Here is a 20,964-nt window from a genome sequence, read left to right as displayed (position 1 = left end):
GATTCTATCAGAGAATTTGATTCTATCAGAGAATGACTTGTTGCCATTAAAAGCTGCAGAACTTAAACTCTGTGATAAAACAGTAATAAATTTCAAGGTTATGTAGTCAGTCCTGTCATCATCTAGAAGAGATCAGCCTCTGCCCACCCCACTCTCACCCAGGGTACTAATGAGCAGGGAGCTAAGGGAGACTCATGGCTCATCACTTGTTGGAAAAGCAGATGGACCAAGAGATAAAACCAAGGGACATAGCAAAAATAGTTCTTCTCTCAGAGTCCAAGCAGCACCAAATTATGGGGGAACAAAGAGTCCCAGCAAGTCTTTCTTGCTGCTGACAAGGAGAGATGGACACCAAAAAATACGATTGTAACCTTGCTAGTGAAAGAAAAATAATGGCTCTGAAAACTGTCACTGACACTGGCAGCATTTTGAGGCAATTAGGAAGCCTCACCCCCCTTCCACATCTGATTTTGACTGCTCTTTTGCATCGGTGGCTCCTCATGGCTAGTTACCTTCTGTTTAATGGCAGCTAATGGCAGTGCTCTAGAGGGAGGCTGATCACTAAGCACAGTTTGCAATATTGATTGACTTCAGTTTAATACAGTTTCTGCAGATTGTCTTTGTGATCTGAGGCAAATCAGTCTCAAATATCTGCAGCTTAGGTTTCCTATTACAAAGCATGAAGAATTACATTTGTTCATATTTTAGAAGTAGTTGGCAACTTCAGCACTTGGAGATTTCTTTCCAATCCTCGTGAAGGAACACTTGTCGAGTACTGTGAAGCTTAAGAGCATTTCAAGTTAATTTAGTTTAATTAGTGTTAAGTGCAGTTTCCTGTTCTTCTGTTAAAATTATCTTTTGTAATAATGGATAAATATTCATACTGGGTTTATAAAGATATCTTTCAAGCCTGAAGCTGTGGAGATAAGTGGACACACTTAGAGATTTGTTCCTTTTTTCAGAGAAAATGTTTCTGGCTGTTAATACCACACAGAGAACACCCAGGGCAAGTACAATGACCTGTGTATTATGTGGTAAAAACTAAAACAGCTATGCAGCAGGTATGAAAATGAAATTGTAATGAATGAGTAGAAATTAAAGCATTAAGCTGATTGCACACTTGACAGCTTTTACCACACATTTGCTGATTGGGCTCCGGACTTACCTGATAATGATCAGAGGAATGAAATACACCAGGAAAGCCACAACTGTCATGTAGGGGATCCAGTAGGACTCATCAGGCCAGAGAGCCCAGCACTGCACTTCCCCATTGGAGAGCTGCCGTTTCCCAAAAATAATCAGAGTTGGGATGGAAAACAGGAAAGAGAGGCTCCAGGCCACTCCAATGAGCACTTTCGCCTGCCTTTCTGTGTAACAGAATCAAACAGACAGTGTCAGTGGGGTTGTTGGTGTGTGTGAACCCTTGCAGCACTATTGACAGAAAGGCAGGGAGGAGGAGGAAATTCTTTGAAGAAAGAGAATTTTAGGCTGCAGCTGGCTGGCTGGTGCTGAAAAGACTTCAAAGGAGAAAAAGGATTTCATCTCTTTCTCATGATAAATTGTCATGTCATTAGGAGCTTGTATTTTCAAGTTTTATTTAAGGATGCTTAGGGCCTTGTTGAATCTGAAACACTATGAGAAAGGCACTGGTCAGGGTCAGCAAGTCAGAAACATGAAATTCAAATGGTATCTCTATGCCACCAAGAGAACCTCACTGATGAATGTAAAGGACCCCAGACCTGCCCTACTGCATGCCTAGTGATGCACCTTGAAAAGAAAAGAGAGAAAGATGGCAAAACATTTCCTATGAGGACAAAGAAAATGCTTCGGTTCAGGATCAGAACAAGACTGCACAACCAGCTGCCTTTAACTCCATCTGCAACTTTACTGTCCCAATGAAACACGGACCTGAAGAGCCTGGGCATCTCCTGCACTTCTCTGTATGATGATGGGGATCAAATTTAGCTCCTGCTGATGAACCCAAGCTATGCCAGGAGTGGACTGCTAACCAAGACAGAGCAGATGATGGTGCTCAAGTGCCCAGCCCTATTTTATCTGCTGCAAAATACAGGAATTGGGAGATCCTGCTGGACTTCATGGTGAAGGAACTAAAGGACCCCAAACCCTCCATCAGATTTGAGTTACTGCATCCTCTTGATTTCTGGCCACTGCCAAGTGAGGAAAAGCAAGTGGGAAATGAAATTATGTCTGGTGGCACCCATAAGATTCTGTAAATATCAATGGGTTGGAGCAAAAAGTTCCAAGGCTTTAGTTTTCAAAAATCTGCATCTTCTGGCTAAAATCCAGTTAGCTCTAGCTGAAAAGTGTGGCAAAAAAGGGTTTATCTGTGGAGTACCCATGATTATCAGTGACACTTAATCCTCCTCAGCCAGATTGCAAGAGGAACATATGGGGACAGATATATATATTTTTTTTTTTTTTTTTTTTTTTTTAATCTGGGAGCTTTAGTGTTCAAATACTTTATTGTCCTAAAAAATACCTAAGGTTGTGTGTGAAATAGAAAACCACTTTTAATTATGCATATCAAGAAGAATGTCTTTCCTCCTTGAAGCTCAAAGAGCAATACAAAAGCATGTGGGTGAAACATTCAAAAAGCAATTTTGTGCTTTATAAAACATCATCAGTTATCCTGCTCATTTTCAAATGCTGCCCACGTTCAGGAAAGTATGGTCTTGCTAATCTAGGGCTTAAGGGAACTCTGATGACATCTGCGTAAGTGAGAGGGTTAGATTAAGGCTATAAATATTGTACAGGCAAAAGAGAACTGTGAAATTTCCCAAAGCATAACAGAAGAAACTTAGCAAAATGAATATTAAGAATAAATGTTTAAAAATATTTCCTCACAGAAAGGACATTTCAAATGTTGCTAACTACTTAAATTACAATCATGCAAGCCTCAGTGTTTTTCTAACTAAAAAAGATCGGAGCTGGAAAAGAAACCTTATATTTTTATACTGTATATTGAACAGAACTGGGCAGTCTGGGCTGGGCAATAGTGGTATTTCTTTGAGTTTCATAACACTTTTGATGCAATGTTCATTTATTTCTATATTTAAGTGTCCCTTGCATTTGGTAGAATATGGCCTTGCTAATCTAAAGTGCCCCTTTCTTTTCAGGGCACTGATAGATAAACAGATTTTTGTTTTCTTGGAATAATGTTAATTTTCTACCTCACCAGCAGGGCTTTTTTAATGCTGTATTTTTAATTGTTGTTCTAATATGCTCAAAATGCCAACAAATCACATAACTAGAGCTGTATCAGTTATAAATTAAATCAGACCACTTTTGAAATACAATATTCTGTTGAACCAGTCTCGGCATTTTCTTTTAGAGCTTTTCAAACTGTGGTAGACAAGACTAACTCCCAGGGTTGGAGTGGATATCTGAGCTGTGAGCTCTGGCTCTGACTCTCCCAAAAGATGTTTCCTTGTGCCCTTCCCCTTTGCTCTGCTCCCACATCCCTGCACTGTGACAATGGGTGTGAGTACATCTCTCTGCTCCCAGCAATATGGGACATGGGGTCACCTCTTGGAAGGAACTTTGCTTCCTGCCATCAAGAATGTCAATGCTATGCAATCCTTTGATAAATTGAGTGCCACCTTAAAATTAGGTTTTAAATCCAGAGAGAGCAGAGTTGTTTCAGAATCCCAGTGACAGCACTGTTTTCAGCCCAAAGCCATACCATCAGTTTACATCTTTTTGGGTTTTGTCATTTTCTTGAGCAGTTCTTTTTTCACCTGTTTTTTATTTTGTATATATCTTTCCAACATGATGAAGTATTCACAAAATGTTTTCTGCTATAACCTCTCAGTTTCTTTTTTTTTTAATCTTCATTTTACAATTTTTTCTTAGTACCCTTTTGGTTGTAGAATTAGGTGTCTCATAGTAAAAGCTTTAGGATTAAAAGGCTATTTCTTTTCCATACTGCAATTTCTCTGGTCATATTTGAAAAGTATAAAATATTCAGCTGTTTAAGTTTGTTTTCTTAAAAATCATGCAAAGAACAGCTCATTGCAAATATTTACAAACAGGACTTGAGGCTAGTAACTAAATCACAATTTTAAAAAATTGTTTGACATTTTCAATGCGGAATGTTTGATTTTTTTTTTTCTTCTAAAATAATATTTCAAGGCTACATGGAAACATAATTTTTTCAAATCAGTAAGAAGAAAGAACTCTTTTGTTTCTTGATTGAAGGATTTTTGGGGGATGAGTGTTTCATTTTGCAAAGAAATTTGCCACAGGTTGACTCAAAACTATTCATGAAGTTCCACTGTGTCATCACCAATGACAAAGATTTCTAAATCTCTTTGTTCTCCATCTGTAGAATAGCTAAGAGGGCATTTCAAAAGAGTCCCATACAGCTTCCCTGCAAGAAATACCTGGGTGCAAAAGGTGATTATTTTATGTATATTCCAGAAAGTTGCTATGATCCTTCTTTTGGATTTACAGCTCTCTTTTTTCCTTTAACATGCTCTTTGTTTGTGCGTCAGTGTGTAGCCGGACCTTACAAGACGCAGATCGGTTTTGTCAGTGCTCTCTCTGCTTGTGACCTTTTTCCCCAACCAGAGCTGCACCCAGCTGATGATTTTGCTACCCTCGACTGGGGACAATGTCTGCTTTTCTCCAGTTTAGAAAAAAAAAGAAAAAAACCAAAACCAAATACAAAACCATTTATGGTCTAGGTATAGGAAATGGGATTTTAAAAAGGCTTTTACAAAGATTTGAAATGATTTTTCATGGTTTCGTTTTCAACTTCAAAGTGCTTTTCAAAGATTAGCCATCAAATTCTTTACTATACCCAGGCAGTAATTTTACAAGAACTGCTTTTCCTGTACCATGTATGACGAAGAAATGCCAGCGGGTCTGTCCCACAGCTCATCCTGCTCAGCCGCAGGTTTATGAGCTCTCCTGAAGGAGCTGTAGAGCAATGCCACTCCTCCCAAAGCCTCCTGGGAAAACCTTGATATCCATCCCCCTGTTCTGAAAGAGTTGATCTGCATGCTGGGGAATATAAAGCTAAATTTCACACAAGTTTTTGAAGCTTTCAGACCTTAACATCTGCCAAAGCTGCGCCACTGTCTTTGCTGTGATTGACTCACGGGTTTTTAAGGCCAGGAAGAACCATTAACCAATCCCCTGAATACAGCTGTCTGGTAAAAGCCATCATTGCTCCAAAACAAGAATGATATTTGCATCTGATCAAGGCACATCTCCAGACCTCATGGTTCTTGTAACTGTTCTTCTTCCTCCCCCTGCTATTTCTGTTTCTTCACTCAGTGCAACATACTTAACACCCCACTTTGGCTCTGTGGGGAAGAAATAATTTTGTTTAAACTGTACTGCTAAGAGGCCAGGATATATTTGAGTACTGTAAAAAAAACCTGAAGCCAAACAAACGGAGGAAATTATAAGAAACAATAGATATCCAAACTTATATGCTATCTCTTTTGAAGATACATCAAACTATTTTGTGAATTCTCAGTACCACACCCTCCATCCAAGTTATTTTTTAATGTGAATAAATACACAGTATATATGTTGCAGCTTCTACAGTCAGTATAGTGGAACAAAGGATAGCTTTTGCCCATTAAAACCTTCTAAAAATGCAGGAATATAATCAAAACCGTTATACATTTTAAAATGTCGTTTCATTCTTTGCTAACACAATAGTTATAAAAACTGCTGAGGGCTAAGTGAAGTTTAATAAATCTTGAAACCACAGCTACTTCTTCCTTTGGAAAACTGCAACGGAGTTCAAATGTAGCTAGAGCAGGAATGAATAATTCATAGCGACAAGGTTAAGAATTTTGAGAACTAAAAAATTATCCAATAATGTCTATAGCAATTACGAGGTACGAAAATTCTCCTACCTCCTTGCAAGAACTTCATGGGGTAAACTATGGCATGATATCGGTCTATGCTTAGTGACACGAGGACGTAAGTTGAGGCATAGAGAAGGACCACCTGGGGCAGAAAGTATAATGAGACAACAGTTGAGACACATCTGTTGCAGAAGGTGATGTCAATGAGAACTCTGAACTAGGAATGTTTCAAAAATTACCGGGGAAAATAAAAAGGAAACTCCTCCCCGCGCCCCCCCTTGTATATTTACCCAGGTATTTTTCCTTTTTTCTGTCCACAAATTTAAAATATTTAATATGCTTTAATGTGTTTGACCTTTAAATGAACATTTTCAACATTTAGGACTTCTGTTGCTAGAAAAAATTCTACACAGTGTTTTTGTCAGAGTTTACTGCTCTGGGGGCACAAAGCATGAGGTTTTTATACCTGGAAGTAGCGGACGACCCTGCAAACGATATCAGGAGCCATAAAATCTCCAGTGTAGCGCCAAATGATGTCAGTCATTATGTTGATGAGTCCTGTGAATGAATCTACAAAGAAATTAAGGGAAGAAACATTGGAAGAAGCAAATGCATGACTTCAGGTGAACTACAGAGGCAGGTAGGACCCTTGGGATGTATCAGCTCCCCAGTCCTAGGGGCAGTCAAGCCATAACCATTCAGCCCAATATGCTAGAGGAGCTGGGAAAGCCTCAGAAAACACCCCATAATCAGTGTCTAAGTGTGTCAGCTTGATTACAGCTGTGACAAAAACTGAACCACTAAACATCCTTTATTCTTTATCTGTTATTTCACTTTAAAATGTCTCCTGTGAAATCACCTGAAGTGGCAACCAAATGCTGCTAAAGTTAGTGGAAATTTTGTCAGGAGTTAATTTGCAAACTTAATTAATTAATGATTAACCATGCCTTGTCGGCTTGAAGTTAACCTCCTTATGCCTGTACTTTTATATTTGCCAAATAAAATACACCTCAGGCTATTTTTTCTTTTTTCGTCTTCTTTTATTTTCCTCCTGCAAGAAAATGTAAAGAGATATTCCAGCCTTTGTTCTGTTTCTTATTGAACAAGTGAGTGCTCACAGAGATGCACGTTTTACAAATGAATCACAAAAACTGGTACTCCTGTTTTACATATGGGTGATATTAAGTTTTGTCTTCAAAACCAGCTTCTCTCACTTGGACAAGATAAATGTTTTCAGTGCAGTCTGTGGAAGAAAATGTGTACCAGTCCAATGTTCTGCCACTTCAAGTAACGTGTCATGTTGTTCTTCTTGCACAGGTTACCACAAAGGGAGAAAACAGGTTAGGAAAACTTTCATGCAATTTTTCCAAAATCAATCAATATGAAGAAACAGCTTCGGTCTATATTAAAAAAAAAAATAAAGTGGTGAGGTAAAGTGTTTCATTTTGCTACCACCATTTTACACATTCAAAAACCATCTCTAAAATTTAGTGTGATAAAGATATTTTATCCTTAGGATCATAAGATTTTGATTTGAATTTATGCCTTTGGAAACAAGATATTTCAACAATTTAAAAAACTATTTCGAGAAATAAACAGTTTGGGTCATTATTTCCAAGCAAATAGGCATGTGTTTTGCAAAATAGGTTTCTTCTAAGCCCTTTGTAATTACAGAAATTCCAGATATTTCTAGCTGGAAATTGAGATTTTAGCTTAATGCTTCAGAAAAAGCAACCTGTTTTGCTTCACTGGAAAATCAGCCTTATTTTTTCTGTATCAGTAAATCCTTTATCTCCTCATTTTCTTGTTTCATTTATCTTCTTCTTCAAGGCTCAGTTCAAAATTAAATTAGTGTAACTACGTTGCTTCCTCCTTATGACTACTGTTCAATTAATACTGGTTTGCTCTTTATTCTCGCAGCATTACCCTGCCTCCAGAGAAAGGCTGGATGAGAGGAAATCTCCAGAAGGAAGTCTGTGGTTTGAAACATTATGTTAAATATCGTTCATTGATTAGGGTGATGTGGTAAGGAATCAGTGTTCCTGTGATGAGTACAGTGGCTTTAAGACTGTACTGAAAAGACTCCAAGTATATAATTAAGGTGGTCTTTGAAAAAACCACACAGTTTAAGTGTTTCAAAAAGTGAAATGCATCCTCCAGCAGTGGTTCTAACCGATCCCTTTCCCTTTCTTTACTCCTGAATTATTGATTCATGTTCTGTCTCTCTACACTAATGAAATATATATTGGTTCAAAGTATTACACATCAATAGAGCTTCACCTCAGGGCATCCTCTGGCTTTTGATGGTCTGAGCATCTGCCAAGCAGGTGCTAAATCAGGGTTCAGCTCCCCTCAGGAGGGGGAGGGTACGGAGGCTGCCCATCCTCCTGCCAATCTCGGTGCTCTGAAGAGAAAAGGGAGGGAGAAGGGACAACACCTGAGCTATCTCCTCATTTCCCTCTTCTCACGGCCATCTTCCTGTCCCTTTTCAATGCATCAATGCATTGGTGAGTGCTTTGGAGGTGCATACTGCAGCTGCGGTGGGAGATGGGACAGCATCCGGGTGGTTTCCTTCAGGTAAGCAATTTGGCAGTCCCAGACAGCACACTTTCAGCTGACATCCACGTCAGCTTTTTAGTTTGCATCAGGAGTGTGATTCTTAACCTGTGGATGCCCCCACTTCACTGGCTCATGTGGAGACCCACAGAGGAATGGTTCTTTGTTCAGCTGATGCCTGGCCCAAAATTACTTTCCAGGGTTGCCTTCCATGTATCCCACACCGTGCAGCTACCAGCCAGTGCTCAGGCTCAGGAGCAAAGTTTATGCAGCAACAGGAGATCCCTCTCCAGAAATATGGAATGTGGATATCAGCTCTTTTTCATGCTATAGGCCTCTACCCAGTGTGTGTCATTACCTACAAATATATCTATAGCTTTAAGTAATTCAGGAGCTTGAAAGACAACTCAGAATTGTCTTTCCCTTGAGAGCTGTTGAGTGAGGTTTTTCAGGTGACTGTAGAGACTTTTAAATGAGGCTTCAACTTCACAGCTTTTTTTGTGCTGGCAGCCTCAGCTCCTCTCCCCCAGCAGTATGTTTTAAGAGCTCCCTGTGCTGAATTTCGGAACTGTGGAGGGCTCAGCATGAGCCTCCAAGCACGTGCCCCTGAACACAACACACACGTGTGTACCAAAGCCGATGCACCCAGCTGCCTGTGTGGACCAAATTTAGTCAGGTTTCTCAATGCCTTTAATTATAGAAACATTCTCCCACTCAATGCCCTCATGCCCTCCTCGGGTTTTAGAAATATCTCTTGTCTTTTCAATCCTAAAAGTACCAGACCAACTTTCCTCAGAGGATCCTTCAGTCCTCTGCTGCCTGCTCCAGTGTGTTGCTTATCCCATCTCTGCAAAGGACCAGGCTCTCTCAGTATGACCACACATGTCTCGAGGGTTTGTCCTGCAGACTTTACATAGGGCCACCAAGTAAATAATGTGCTTTGTGCTGGTGATCAGACAGCATGAAAGCAAAACGCAGCAAACCTACAAATTATGACAAGGTATTGCTATATCCTCTCCAGAGACACAAATACCTAGTGCAAAGCTTCATTAGCGATTTAGACACTAAATGTGCTGCTCATTAATTTGTTCTCTTATGTTCATCACACCTTCAATAACTAGACTTTATATTTTTCACACCTTCACAGCAGTTTTTCTTACAAGCCTCTTTTTGCACAAAGCCCTAACATGCCAGCACTATAAACCTGGTGGAGAGATAATGAATTGCCAGCAGACCTTTTGCCACTGGTAAATAAATCCTCCTCACCCTTGAATCATCTCAGATGCAATTATATCCATGACCAAGGCATCTTGAAATCCTCATTTGCCATGTAATTTGAATTGCTGTAGTAGAGGTCAGTATGTGGAAGTCAGCTGGTTTCAGCAATGAGATCTCAGCAGATCACACATTCCCTGGCTGCTTTTGGCAAGCTTGCACCTCAAACCGTGTCACTGAATTGCATCATTGCCATCCCAAGTGGTGAATGTCAGGTACAGAAATCTGACATAACCAATGCATTGCTCTAAACCTTAGTGTCCTCATTACTTTGAGTATCCTCACCACTCCTTACAAAGTTAGTGGCTCAAGTGTAAGACACTTGTGTTCTTTCACTGACAAATGTTCCTGAGCCAAACGGCACCAAGATAATTTCTGAAAACTGTCCTAGACAACATTCACTCACAGCTGTGTACAAGCTTGTCATTGTCACTGCCTTCTTAATAGCCTTCTAAATTTTTTTACTAAGCAGCGGTGTGTTTCCTGTCATACTGTGTCAGCATTGCTAGGCAACAGTGGGGTTATAGACCCATTTAATTACTCAGAAAAATAGGCAGAAATTCAATTAATGAAATATATATTATATATATAATGAAATATATATCTCTTCTGATACAAAATAAAGATGCCAGCAAGTGATAATTTGTGACTTTTAAGCCAAATGTATATTCAAAGAAGTATACAGATGAAACAATTCCCTGTTGAAGAGAGAACGTGGCACTAATGTGACAGGAATGGAAGAAGTTTGCTCTTGAAGGAAAGTGGATTTTCTATAAATAAATGTAAAAGAAAAATTCCATGAGATTTCAATAATAAGAAAATGTAGAGAGAGGTAGGGAGAAAAAATGGCTTTGCCTGGGCAGAGGGAGGGAAGAAGAGCTTTTTGGGGTTTGTGCAACTGGACAGGCCTGCAAACCTTTATCTGCCTCCTTCTTGTTGCCACTATGGCCACAGACAGTCCTCACAAAGGTAGAATTAGTGTCAGCCTTTACAAAGCTGCCAGTATTTCAAAATGCAGCATTTTTAGACAGCGTTTATCAAAAAGGCCAAAAAATACTTGAGAAGGAGAAGCACCCTGTAGTTCCCAGAGGAGGCTGAAACATGCTGAATATAGAGCTCCAGCATCTGTTTCTGGGAAATACGTCAGGTATTGAAACAGCCTATGAAAATCCTGGCTCCTAAAGGCCAACATAACCCAGGTTACCATTAGTTTAGCAAAATGCCTTTGAATTTTTTTATGGGCATGAGTGAGTGCAGGCATTACCTCTAGACTTTTGAGTTCAGGAATCACTTGGCTCAGGAGGTGATTGCAGTAGCTTGGGTGGTGGATGCTGCCTCATATGACTGATCTCAGAAATGGAAAAAAGAAATAACTGCCCCTGGAGGGACAAATCTGAATGTCAGCTTGCTTTTGGTGTGAGCTAAACAAATTTTTGTGTCAAAAATCCCTCTACAGAGAAAGAAGTTCATTACAGAAAGCAAATTAGCAATCTGGTTTGGGAATAGACAGGTTACAACTGTCTCAGATAATATGTTCACAGAAATTCATTGACTTGATGGTATTGCCAAAGGGATGTACCTGCGCAGACCTTTCATTACAACTAAGGAGGTTCAGACAAAAATCTGCACTAGCAAGTCTACAAGAAAATATCTCTATCATTTGATTATTACTACTGACACCAGTCTTCCCTCAAGATACTTACCCTGAGCATGAAAGTCTTTTCTGCCAGAAGTGGAGAGCAGATTGCTGGTAAGCTGTGATGGGTTAAAAAGCTCCACATGTCATCTCAGCTGCAGTTTCAATTTCCTCTGATGAGAACTGTTCTATTAAGTTGGATGTGGTGATCCATGATTCTTGGTGAAGCTGTGTCTCTTACTAAAATACCCTCTTTTGTTTCATGTCTCTTACAGAGTGATTCCATTTTAACAAGGTATATTTTGTTCTGCTTTGTAAACAGCACCAAGCTGCACAAGGCAACACAACATTTTGTAAAGCAAGAAAAAGGGTGCAAGCTCCTGGTCAGGGCTGAGTATTTTGTATGGCTCATTTTTTTTGGCCCTCATGATGTACATTCCTATCATCCACCACTCCCCAAAGAGCATATCCTCTGGAATCAGAAGCAGCAATTCACTAGCACCTGCCTGCAACAGAGTGATAGACTCTTAAAACCAAAAGTGGCTTCATTGCCCTATGACAAAAATATGGTCCTGTCCATGATTTCTGAACTGATGAGGCAACCACTGCTCTCTGACCTTGCTGCTGTGTATCAAGCTTTATGTGCTGTCAGCTAACCAGAGTCAGTGCTGTGAACTTGCATTGCAAGTTAGCAAAACCCATATCTGATATTTCTACAGGCCTGTGTGTGCAAGGAATTTAAATTAGGTCTTTTTAGAGGTCTTTGAGGCTGGCTTTAATACAGGCACTGGGCAGAGAGAGAAGGAGAAGCTGCCCTACCTCCTGCTACACCCCTGAAGCTCGTTTTCTCCCACTCTTCCCATGGTCTGTGCTCTTCACTGAAAATTTCACAGGTGGCTTTGCAAGTATTCACTGCACCAGAAATAATTTTGTAACCATATTTCCTAAAAAATATGCCTAGCTCTCTTCTCTCATTCAGGACCTGATAATGAAATAGGTTGTGTCCCTGCTCTGGGCATCTGAAAGATGAGACACTTATAAGATGCCTTTTCAATATGACATTTTAGCTCTTTAAACACTGAGCCACAAGACCCTGGTATGAGGCCTCTCCATACAGTCATGGTGCAGCAAGGGGCTGCGTGTGGGTGCAGGGGGCCCGGGTGCAAGAGTTGCCCTCATGCTTTGACAACTCATTCCTCCTCTTCACAACCCCTCCAGGTGCATTTATCTGAGTTTATGGTGGTTTGCAGTCCCTTGCTCCAGCACTGCAGAGCATCTGGGCACCATGCTGGAGACAGGGCCAATAGGGAGGATGGTTGACAACCCCAGGAGTGGCCATGAATCTGCCAATCCTGATTTTAACTACTTTAGAAGTGTTGATATAGAGCAGATGTGATTGTTCTTATGCAGTGCAAGGATTCCAGCTCTCTGCCGGGAGAAGGGACAGAAAGTGTGAGCCAAAAATTTGGAGTGCACTACGTTTTTGTGGGGAATCATCAAGGACACCCACAAGCCCTTTGTTCCATTGTGGCGCCTGCATTGGAGCACATGTTTTGCATTGGAGCAGCAGTTTTGTCACAGGTATCAACAAAGTGTACTGCGCTGCTCTTGAGCATTTTATCCTTCAAGCCTGGCAGCCTGGAACAGAACACCAAACATAATGTATGAAGCAAAACCTGCTCGAAAATTGTCAAGAGAAAGCCTGTTCAATTGACCTGTTAAAGCTATGTGGATTTTTTTTTTTTGTGGCAGAAGTGATGTTTTCTTTCTCTTTCTGGCTCATTGGAAGTGACAGGAAATTTTGTTGAACTGTGTGAGCACCTAATTTATTTGTTGCATTTCTTATATTTCTGCTCTGAGATCCACTTTCTCATGAGGTGAGGCAGGCCCTGTTAGGCTAGATGTTGCAAAGGATGGATGCAGCAATGCCCCAGCCTCACTCCCATGTACTCCTAAGTGCTGTTAAGAAACAGCACTTACAAGGGATCTGGATATCAGGTCTCTAGGAATTAAAATTCTACATGCCCTGCCATTGTGAAAGGCATTAAGGTTTTGTTTAATATGCCTTTATTGATATATCTCTTCCTACCACACCATTGATCTGGGGATGGAGCTGGAGGAGGCTGGACTAATCCAGCAGTTCTGCCAAAAAGGAGCATGGCAGCCACCAAAACACAGCAGGATAACGGGAACAGCAGCAGCACATCAAATATAGTGGCAGGGGGTGGGCAAAATGGAGGGCTTTGTCTCATTATTCAGAAAAACTGGTTCCTCCCACAAAGTTGAAGAATTACTGGAGAATGGTTTCCTTGTAAAACCAGGATGTATTATGAACCTGTCAAAACAGTAAAGGCAAGTAATTTTCATTCAGATGCCTCCTTCTTCAGACCTCTGCAGATTCTGTGGTTTGGGATTGGCAGTTGCCCTTAGGGAGAATATGCAGAGGCAGATGAAGTTGATGATAATTCTGAACCCCAGCACAAAGTTTCCTCTTCCCATCTTGTGTTACTTGCACATAGATGAGACCACTTTCCACTAGATGAGATATTATTTTGTTGCATACGGTTGTTCAGTGGTTAATCCTGTGTAAAGAGAACATGTCTCAGTGTAAATGCAGAAGACACACTCTTGTGGATCAATTTGTCTTACTTAAACACAGAAAAACAAGGATATACCTCCTCAAAAGACAAAGGAATCACACTGTTTGTAATTCATTGCTGCTGTATATATTTCAAGTGGTGCCTGTACCTGTAGCGTTTTCCAGAAAAAAAAAAAATCTTCTGAGATACCAAATACCAAACAGTTCAATTTAAAATTATTTCCTTCCCCAACATCTTGTATATAGATGCTTCAGCTATTTCTACTGAATCCGCTGTACTGATCCTTTTGCCAACTCTTTACCTCAAGTGTTTGAAGGACTGCAGGTTTATATTTTGGTCACAACAGAAACTGCATTATTATTCTCATCTAAAAATGTGGGCTATCCTAGGAGTATTTTCTGTTGGTATAGTTTAGGCACGCAGGTCACTACAGTCATTGATTACCCACACTTGTTTCAGTGCTGCCTTAGTTGGCTCAGATATTGTTGATGCAGATACTTTAGTCTAAGTAGGACTTGTTTCTTCCCTCACAGCAAACTGTAAATCAGACTCCTATGGTGCTCAAGCAGTGACATTGCATGCTGCAGCTCAATTTTGGTGAAGCTTAGGCTTTCCATTACAGAGTAGTAGATAGTGTTCATTCCCATTTTTGTATCTGCTTTGTTCCCCGTGGTGTTTTCTCATAGCATGAGCAAAAGCACTGGTTAGTTTCATTGGCAAATTCCCATGTAGAATCACATGGAAAAGACAGTTCAGGCAAAGGCACACTGAGCTGTTTTCTATTAAATATGCTGCAATGCCAGAACAGGCTGAAAATTCATTACATGTGGTCTGGATCTCAGTTGTGTAATTGAGCTGAACATGGCCAAAATGGACTTCTAGGCATTTGGTCTTAATAGAGCAGCTAGGTCTCTATAGCACCACATTATATCTTTGACCTGAATTCCATAAATCCTGTTGATCATTTATAAACATTTGGTAGCGTGCTAGGCAATGGAGTTAAAGGGAGTGACTCCCCAGAGAAAACCTGTAAAGCACATGAACGTGGGTTGGACATATTGGCAGGTGATGAACTACCACATGAAAATGGTGGATGTGTTGTCCTGCGGCCCTTTGCAAAGATGGGTAAAAGAAAGTGTTTTGGTGTTACTGTTAGTGACACAAAGACAATCTAAGTAAATAAATATTGCTGCTTTAATATGCAAGAGGGGAATAAAACAACCCTGACCTTGATGCAACTTCAGTACATTCAAAGGCTATTTCCATAATAATTTCTGTTCTATTGCAACTAGATGTGCTGTAGTACAGATCATGGACTAAAAGGTGCTAATGATGCATTTGTACTTTTAATGTCAAAAGTTTAAAGTCATGTCTTTTAATGGGAGCTAATGAGATCCTAAATGATGATTCCAGGTAAAGTGTAGTCATTATGGCCATGCTGTTGGCAGCACCACGCCTGTGCAATCCTGTTTCTCATCATTTATTGCTGGCACATGAAGAAAGGTAGCAAACTCCACACAACTATATTCAGTAATAGAAGTCAAACTCTCATGTAGAGTAACTGTAAAATAAATGTCCTCTATGTCAGGTGACAATCCTGCCTGAATATCCATCAGGGAATCAAACGGGAATCCGTAAAATTTAGAGGCAATGTTTTCCAAGTAATTCAGAAAGAAATCCATTTCCCCCCTTAATGCTGAAATGTTGGACCCAAAGGATTATACAGTTTATCTGCCAAGCACCTTTTATTACAAACAAAACCAAAAACAAACATAGCACAACTGTCATTAGGATTTGAATGTCTGAAACAGGCTGAAGATAGGAAAACCATAATCAGTCCTTCAGGACCACATAACAATTCTGTAGCTGTCAAAACAAGAATTAAGGCTTCCTATAAACTGACATAAATTGGCACAGCAAAAGCTGACTACTGTTGATGTGGAAAATGCCTGGTTCATTTCGTTGACTGTCAAGTGTATCTACAAAATGTATTCAGGGCCACCATTGGGCCACAGGCAAAGCTACCAAAATAACCTTCCTAAGGTTATCAAAATAACCTTCCTAAACCATCCTCATGTCTGGTTTTGCTCTGGAGCCCCATGGAAAACCCCAAATTCCCCTCTTGCCCTTTATGTTTCCCTATGCCTCACTACACACAACAAGAATAAAACCCCACCTGTTCTTGTACTCTGCCTTGTTCGAAAAATGTGGTGCTTTGAAGAAAGTAATTTATGGAAAGAGACATTAAACTGGACCTTTTTTTTTTTTTTTTTTTTTTGCTGCCAGACTTAGAGATGCTGCTTCTCCATTTCCCCAAACTATGTTCCTGGTATGAATAAAGGCTGTGCCTATGCCCCCCACGCATCACATCTGAACTGTGGCATTGCATGGAGCTGGTGCATCAGATGTTGTCAGTGTGGCCGAGCCAGACCTCTCTGACTCCTTCCTTGGGTTCCCAAAGTGTTCAACCTGAGACCGATATGAGGGCACAAAAAACTTCCAAGACCTACACAAAGAGCTTTGCTACAATGGAGTCAAACTCCCCACCAATGTTGAAAGCATTTGGCTTGCATCTGAATTTTAATTTAAGGGCTAAGCCAGCCAGCCAAAAATTGTCAAGGTTGCAATCACAGCCCAAAATTGAAACTCCAGGATGATAAAATCATGAAAGACATTAGTTTTTTCAAAATGCTATGCTTCTTTTCCTGACTGAAAATGCATGAGAATCTTTGAGATTAATAACCAGATATTTGGATTTTCCCTGCAGGTAATTCACTGAGATTGATTGATCATAAAGAGCGTAAACAACAACACTAATTTGTAAGGTAAAATCAATTGACTTGTATCTTTTCCACATCCTATCAGTCAACATCCTAGCAAAGTACTTCTGAAATTGGAATGTCTTCCCAAATGATGAATTAAGTTTTGTGTTTATTTAAAATTCACACCAAAAATGTAACTGTGGGAAAAATTAATGAAGATCCAAGTATGTTTATCTACATCTGAAGCAATGTATGGTCAAGAAAGGGATGTGAGTATTTTTACAAACACCTAAGAATCATAGAATGATTTAGGTTGGAAATTATCTTCGTGATGAATAAATGGTATAATCAACAGACTTCATAAATTCAGCAATATGAAGAATTTATAATCACTATCATTTCAAGAACATTTTTCCACAAGGCACAAAAATTGTATTGTGGAAATATTGTTAGCTGGAAACAATGCTAAACTACTGAAGCACTCATACTGAAAATGTATTTGGTATACCAATGAGTGAGTGTTTAAGGATTTAGAAATAGAATTGAAAATGCAAAATTCTATCTTGCAGGAGTCCATTCATTTGTGAGATTTGAGAATGACCAAATTAGTCTTGAGCAAGAGCAAAATATTTTATTTGTGGTAGTATCTGCACACAAAGAGGTCCAATAGAAGAACTCAAAACCATTTCCTTTTACAGATCCTTTCATATTCACATTGACATTATAAACCTTGTAAGTAGAGCACAGAGTTATTTAAAATATACCTTCAAGGGGCGTGGTTTTGGAAGCAAAGCTTTGTTTTTCAAATCTTGTTAAATTGATTTTTTCCAGTCTATTTGTATTAGCTGGGTAGAGGATTCACAGAAATGCAATTGTGTATTGTAATTTGACTTTGATCACAGTAATTTTCTTTCTTGTGTCTCCCAAGCAGTCTTCTAGAAACTACAGCAGTAATGGTATGCAGCAGTGGATATTGAACTGCTTGCAAGCCACTCCGGCAGCTCATAAAAAACATTATTAAAAGGCAAATGCCCTTTGTGCTCATAACTTCTAAAGTACACAAGCTGAAGTGCTTTAATACTTCTAATGCATTTTAATATATTGAGATGTGCTCTCTTGGAATTGCTATTGTGGCTTTCCAGCTGACAGCTTGTGCTCTCCTGCCAGTCACTGTGGTCTGGTTTGACTCTGACTCTCCCTCCAGTTCAAGAAGTCAGGAGTCTGAGCATGGTTTGCTGGGAAGCTCAGCGACTGGAATGTGCCACGTACATTCTTTCTGGAGTAATCTCATCTCCTACAGATGGAACCTTTTCAGAGCATAATGAACCATTGCCCTTCTACTAATGAGTATTCTCCCAAACCATGGAGGCTCTGGAGAGGTCCAGTCCTGCAAAGGTGCTTTGGCTCACCTGCTAAAGTGAATCTGCTCCCAAGGTTCTGGAGACATGCAAAAGCCACAAGGACAAGAGTGCTTTCTGTGCCCACGTGCTGTGTGTGCTTTACTGGGTAGAATAATAAAGGAACCATTTTAAAGATAATCCTGGTGTTCACTGAGAAAGTGGCATAGTGCTTTTTTTCTAGCTGCATTAAACAGCAATCTTCCCATCTCCAAAGGTCATCCCTTGCCTGGCAACATCCATGAATGTTATGTTCAGACATAACATTCAGACATATGTGTTTTCTCTTTTACCTGAAGAACTGGGAGCACATCTGAGGATGTGCTTTCTCTCAAAATCGGAACCTGTGCAGGTGACCTGGAGCTCTCTCTAGAAAGTGAAGAGCAAGCAACAAGACTTGCTGTAGAATTCAACTGCTGATTAAGTATTGCTAATCCTTATAGTGTGATTGGGAATTCTTCTACCATTTATTATTTTCTGTAAATTTTGGTGTTATTATCTTCATCTTTTTTTCCTACCTTGCCAAATTCTTTTGTAAACTAAGCATTAACTTTATGCTGTCTAGAGGGTCCAGGTTTTATGGCTTTAAGAAATATTTCTGCAAAGTGCAGTCAAAAAGGATGCAGGATGTGTTGGAACATCTAAAACCTTCACACAGCAATAGGCACCATTCTAGTCAGTATCAAATTGTCAACATATTATTTCTTTTTCCAGTTGGCCTCAAGGTCTTTATCCCAAATAACAATTTCTCTATTGGCTCACAACTTCCCCTAAAATGGAAATTACTTTCCCTTCTGATGTATTTTGGTGTATTAGGAACTTCTATTTAATAGTGAGTACACTGTACTGCCTTCATTTTCTCCTCTCCACTGCTCTCCTCCCCATTCTCCACTTCCAGCTCTGAATGTCGATATTTGGATAACATTGGTCTATGTAGGAGTGTGAGTGCTGCTCCCAAAAAGAGCACTTAAAAGTTACTTTCAGTGGTGGAGTTTATGCCTCCACCATAACCAAAAGTTAGTAGGTAGAGGGCTGAAATTCAGTTTTAATTATACAAGTTGTTTCATGCTCCATGCCTTTGGATATGGTATGCACTTACAGTAAGATAACTTCAGAGTGCAAAACATGTTTTAATGCCATTACTGACAGAAAATTCATACTTGAGGCAATATACACACAATTTTCCCTGCCCCAGACACAGTTCAAAATAATTCCGTGCTGATTTCCATCAACCATCCATTTCCTCCAAGGCCTCAGAAGACAGTGAACACTGAATTTTGTCTCACTTGTTCTACAGCCAGGTCCCAGTAAGCTGGGGTGCTACATGCCCACACTACTCAAAAACATCTGATTTAACAAGCATTTGGTAGACATGTGACTGCCTTTGAGAAATACCTTAAGAGGAGAGCAAAAGGTGCTCTATTTTGAACAAACCCAGATGGTTGATTCACTGCATGGAAGGCAAACTGGGAATTGGGGAGGCACTTGATGAGCATCGTGTTGTGGTGTCCCATTGAACGTGGCAAGCTGGAGGTACCAGCATACCCATGCAGGGAGGCTTAGAGACGGTCTTCACTTACAGCCAGACTGCAAAGGCACAGTCTACATTAATGATTTGTTTGTCTAAGAAGTTTCAGTGTTTGAGAGAGAAGATTTTACAGCATATTATGGGAGCACACTTCAGTGAAACTAGGTTGATGTGCAACTGATGTGGTTGTCATTTATTAATATTAGATTAGACACCTTGGCAAAGCAAAGATTTCAGGTGAGTAGTTTTGTCACTGTGCTGTCTTTTGTGCATTAAAATTTTATTAGAGTTTCTGTCTTAGAGCAATGAGATTTGCCACTAATAACTCTTTGACACAAAGAAACTTATTTGATATTTGAGTAACACAACACTATAAAACCTCATCAGAGCAGATCATCAGAGATTGGAGATGCATGGATTCCATGAGTGGATTGGTACTGTGGCAGAGTCTTCATGAGTCTCATGCTCCCAGTACTGTGAAGATTATTCAAATTGACTGTGCCATCTAACAAGCTCAGTACTTAAAATGTACTTAAAATGTGTCAAGCTTGTTGTGTGCCTGCGTGTGCTCCTGACAGGGATAAGAATGAATCCAAATTTAAATTGATTCTCTGAATGAAAAATGGAAGAAGTGTTCATGGTATCCTCCTTTCAAAAAGATGAACAAAATACTAAAAAAACCCTTTCTTTACCAGGGTTATGTACAAAGCTGTCCTCAGAAATGGTGACACTGGATTCCATGCTAAGGATGAGGAAAAAAGCCACCCTGCTCTTCAGCCCTTTTAGAGGGAATCTGCTGCTACTGACTTCCATGAGTAAACAGCTGTGACCTTGCAGTTCTTAAGAAAAGGCTTTAAATAAGAATATCTTATTTTAAAAAGAAATCAAGAAATTAAGAAATTAAGAATGTCTTGATTTCCGAAAGTTTTGCATGTTTCATTAAACAAAGATGACTGAGCAGCAAATGCATTTCTTGTATTTCATCTGTCTTATCAGATATCACTGGAGAAACAGTTTCATAACAAGCATTGAAATTACCATATTTAATATACCTTATATTTTTTCTCTGGGCTTACTAGTAATACAGCAGTAACTCCAGCATTCCCATAACACATTAGAAAAACAGTGATTATTATATAGTCCCTATCTCTACAACATGGAAGAGCCATTTTCTAAGAGGGCTGTCCATCCTTTTCATATGTGGCATCAGCTCCTGATTTTCTCTCTGCCTGTGGGAGCTGGAAATGAAAATGAGTAGAAATAATTCTTCCATTCAAGACTAGAAAATGTCTATCAAAAAACCCAATACCATATCAAAATGTATATGGGCTTTTGTTTGTGGGTTTTTTTTTTAAGGAAACAAA

The 20,964-nt window shown here is 39.7% G+C and overlaps 1 protein-coding gene across 2 annotated transcripts in view; it reads right to left on the bottom strand.

Moving 5' to 3' along the window:
- NPSR1 (neuropeptide S receptor 1) overlaps positions 1–20,964 on the bottom strand; it is a 58,241-nt gene that overhangs the window by 12,610 nt on the left and 24,667 nt on the right. For both annotated transcript variants that reach the window (XM_002197156.5, XM_072925840.1), the window contains exons 3-5: positions 6,313–6,416; positions 5,895–5,988; positions 1,166–1,367 (exon numbers count right to left, since the gene is read on the bottom strand). In XM_002197156.5, the coding sequence (XP_002197192.1) occupies positions 1,166–1,367; positions 5,895–5,988; positions 6,313–6,416 (400 nt within the window). The remainder of the gene's footprint in view (positions 1–1,165; positions 1,368–5,894; positions 5,989–6,312; positions 6,417–20,964) is intronic.

Source organism: Taeniopygia guttata, chromosome 2, assembly GCF_048771995.1.
Source record: "Taeniopygia guttata chromosome 2, bTaeGut7.mat, whole genome shotgun sequence".
Lineage (NCBI taxonomy): Eukaryota > Metazoa > Chordata > Aves > Passeriformes > Estrildidae > Taeniopygia > Taeniopygia guttata.
This window is presented reverse-complemented; position numbering and strand designations above follow the sequence as displayed.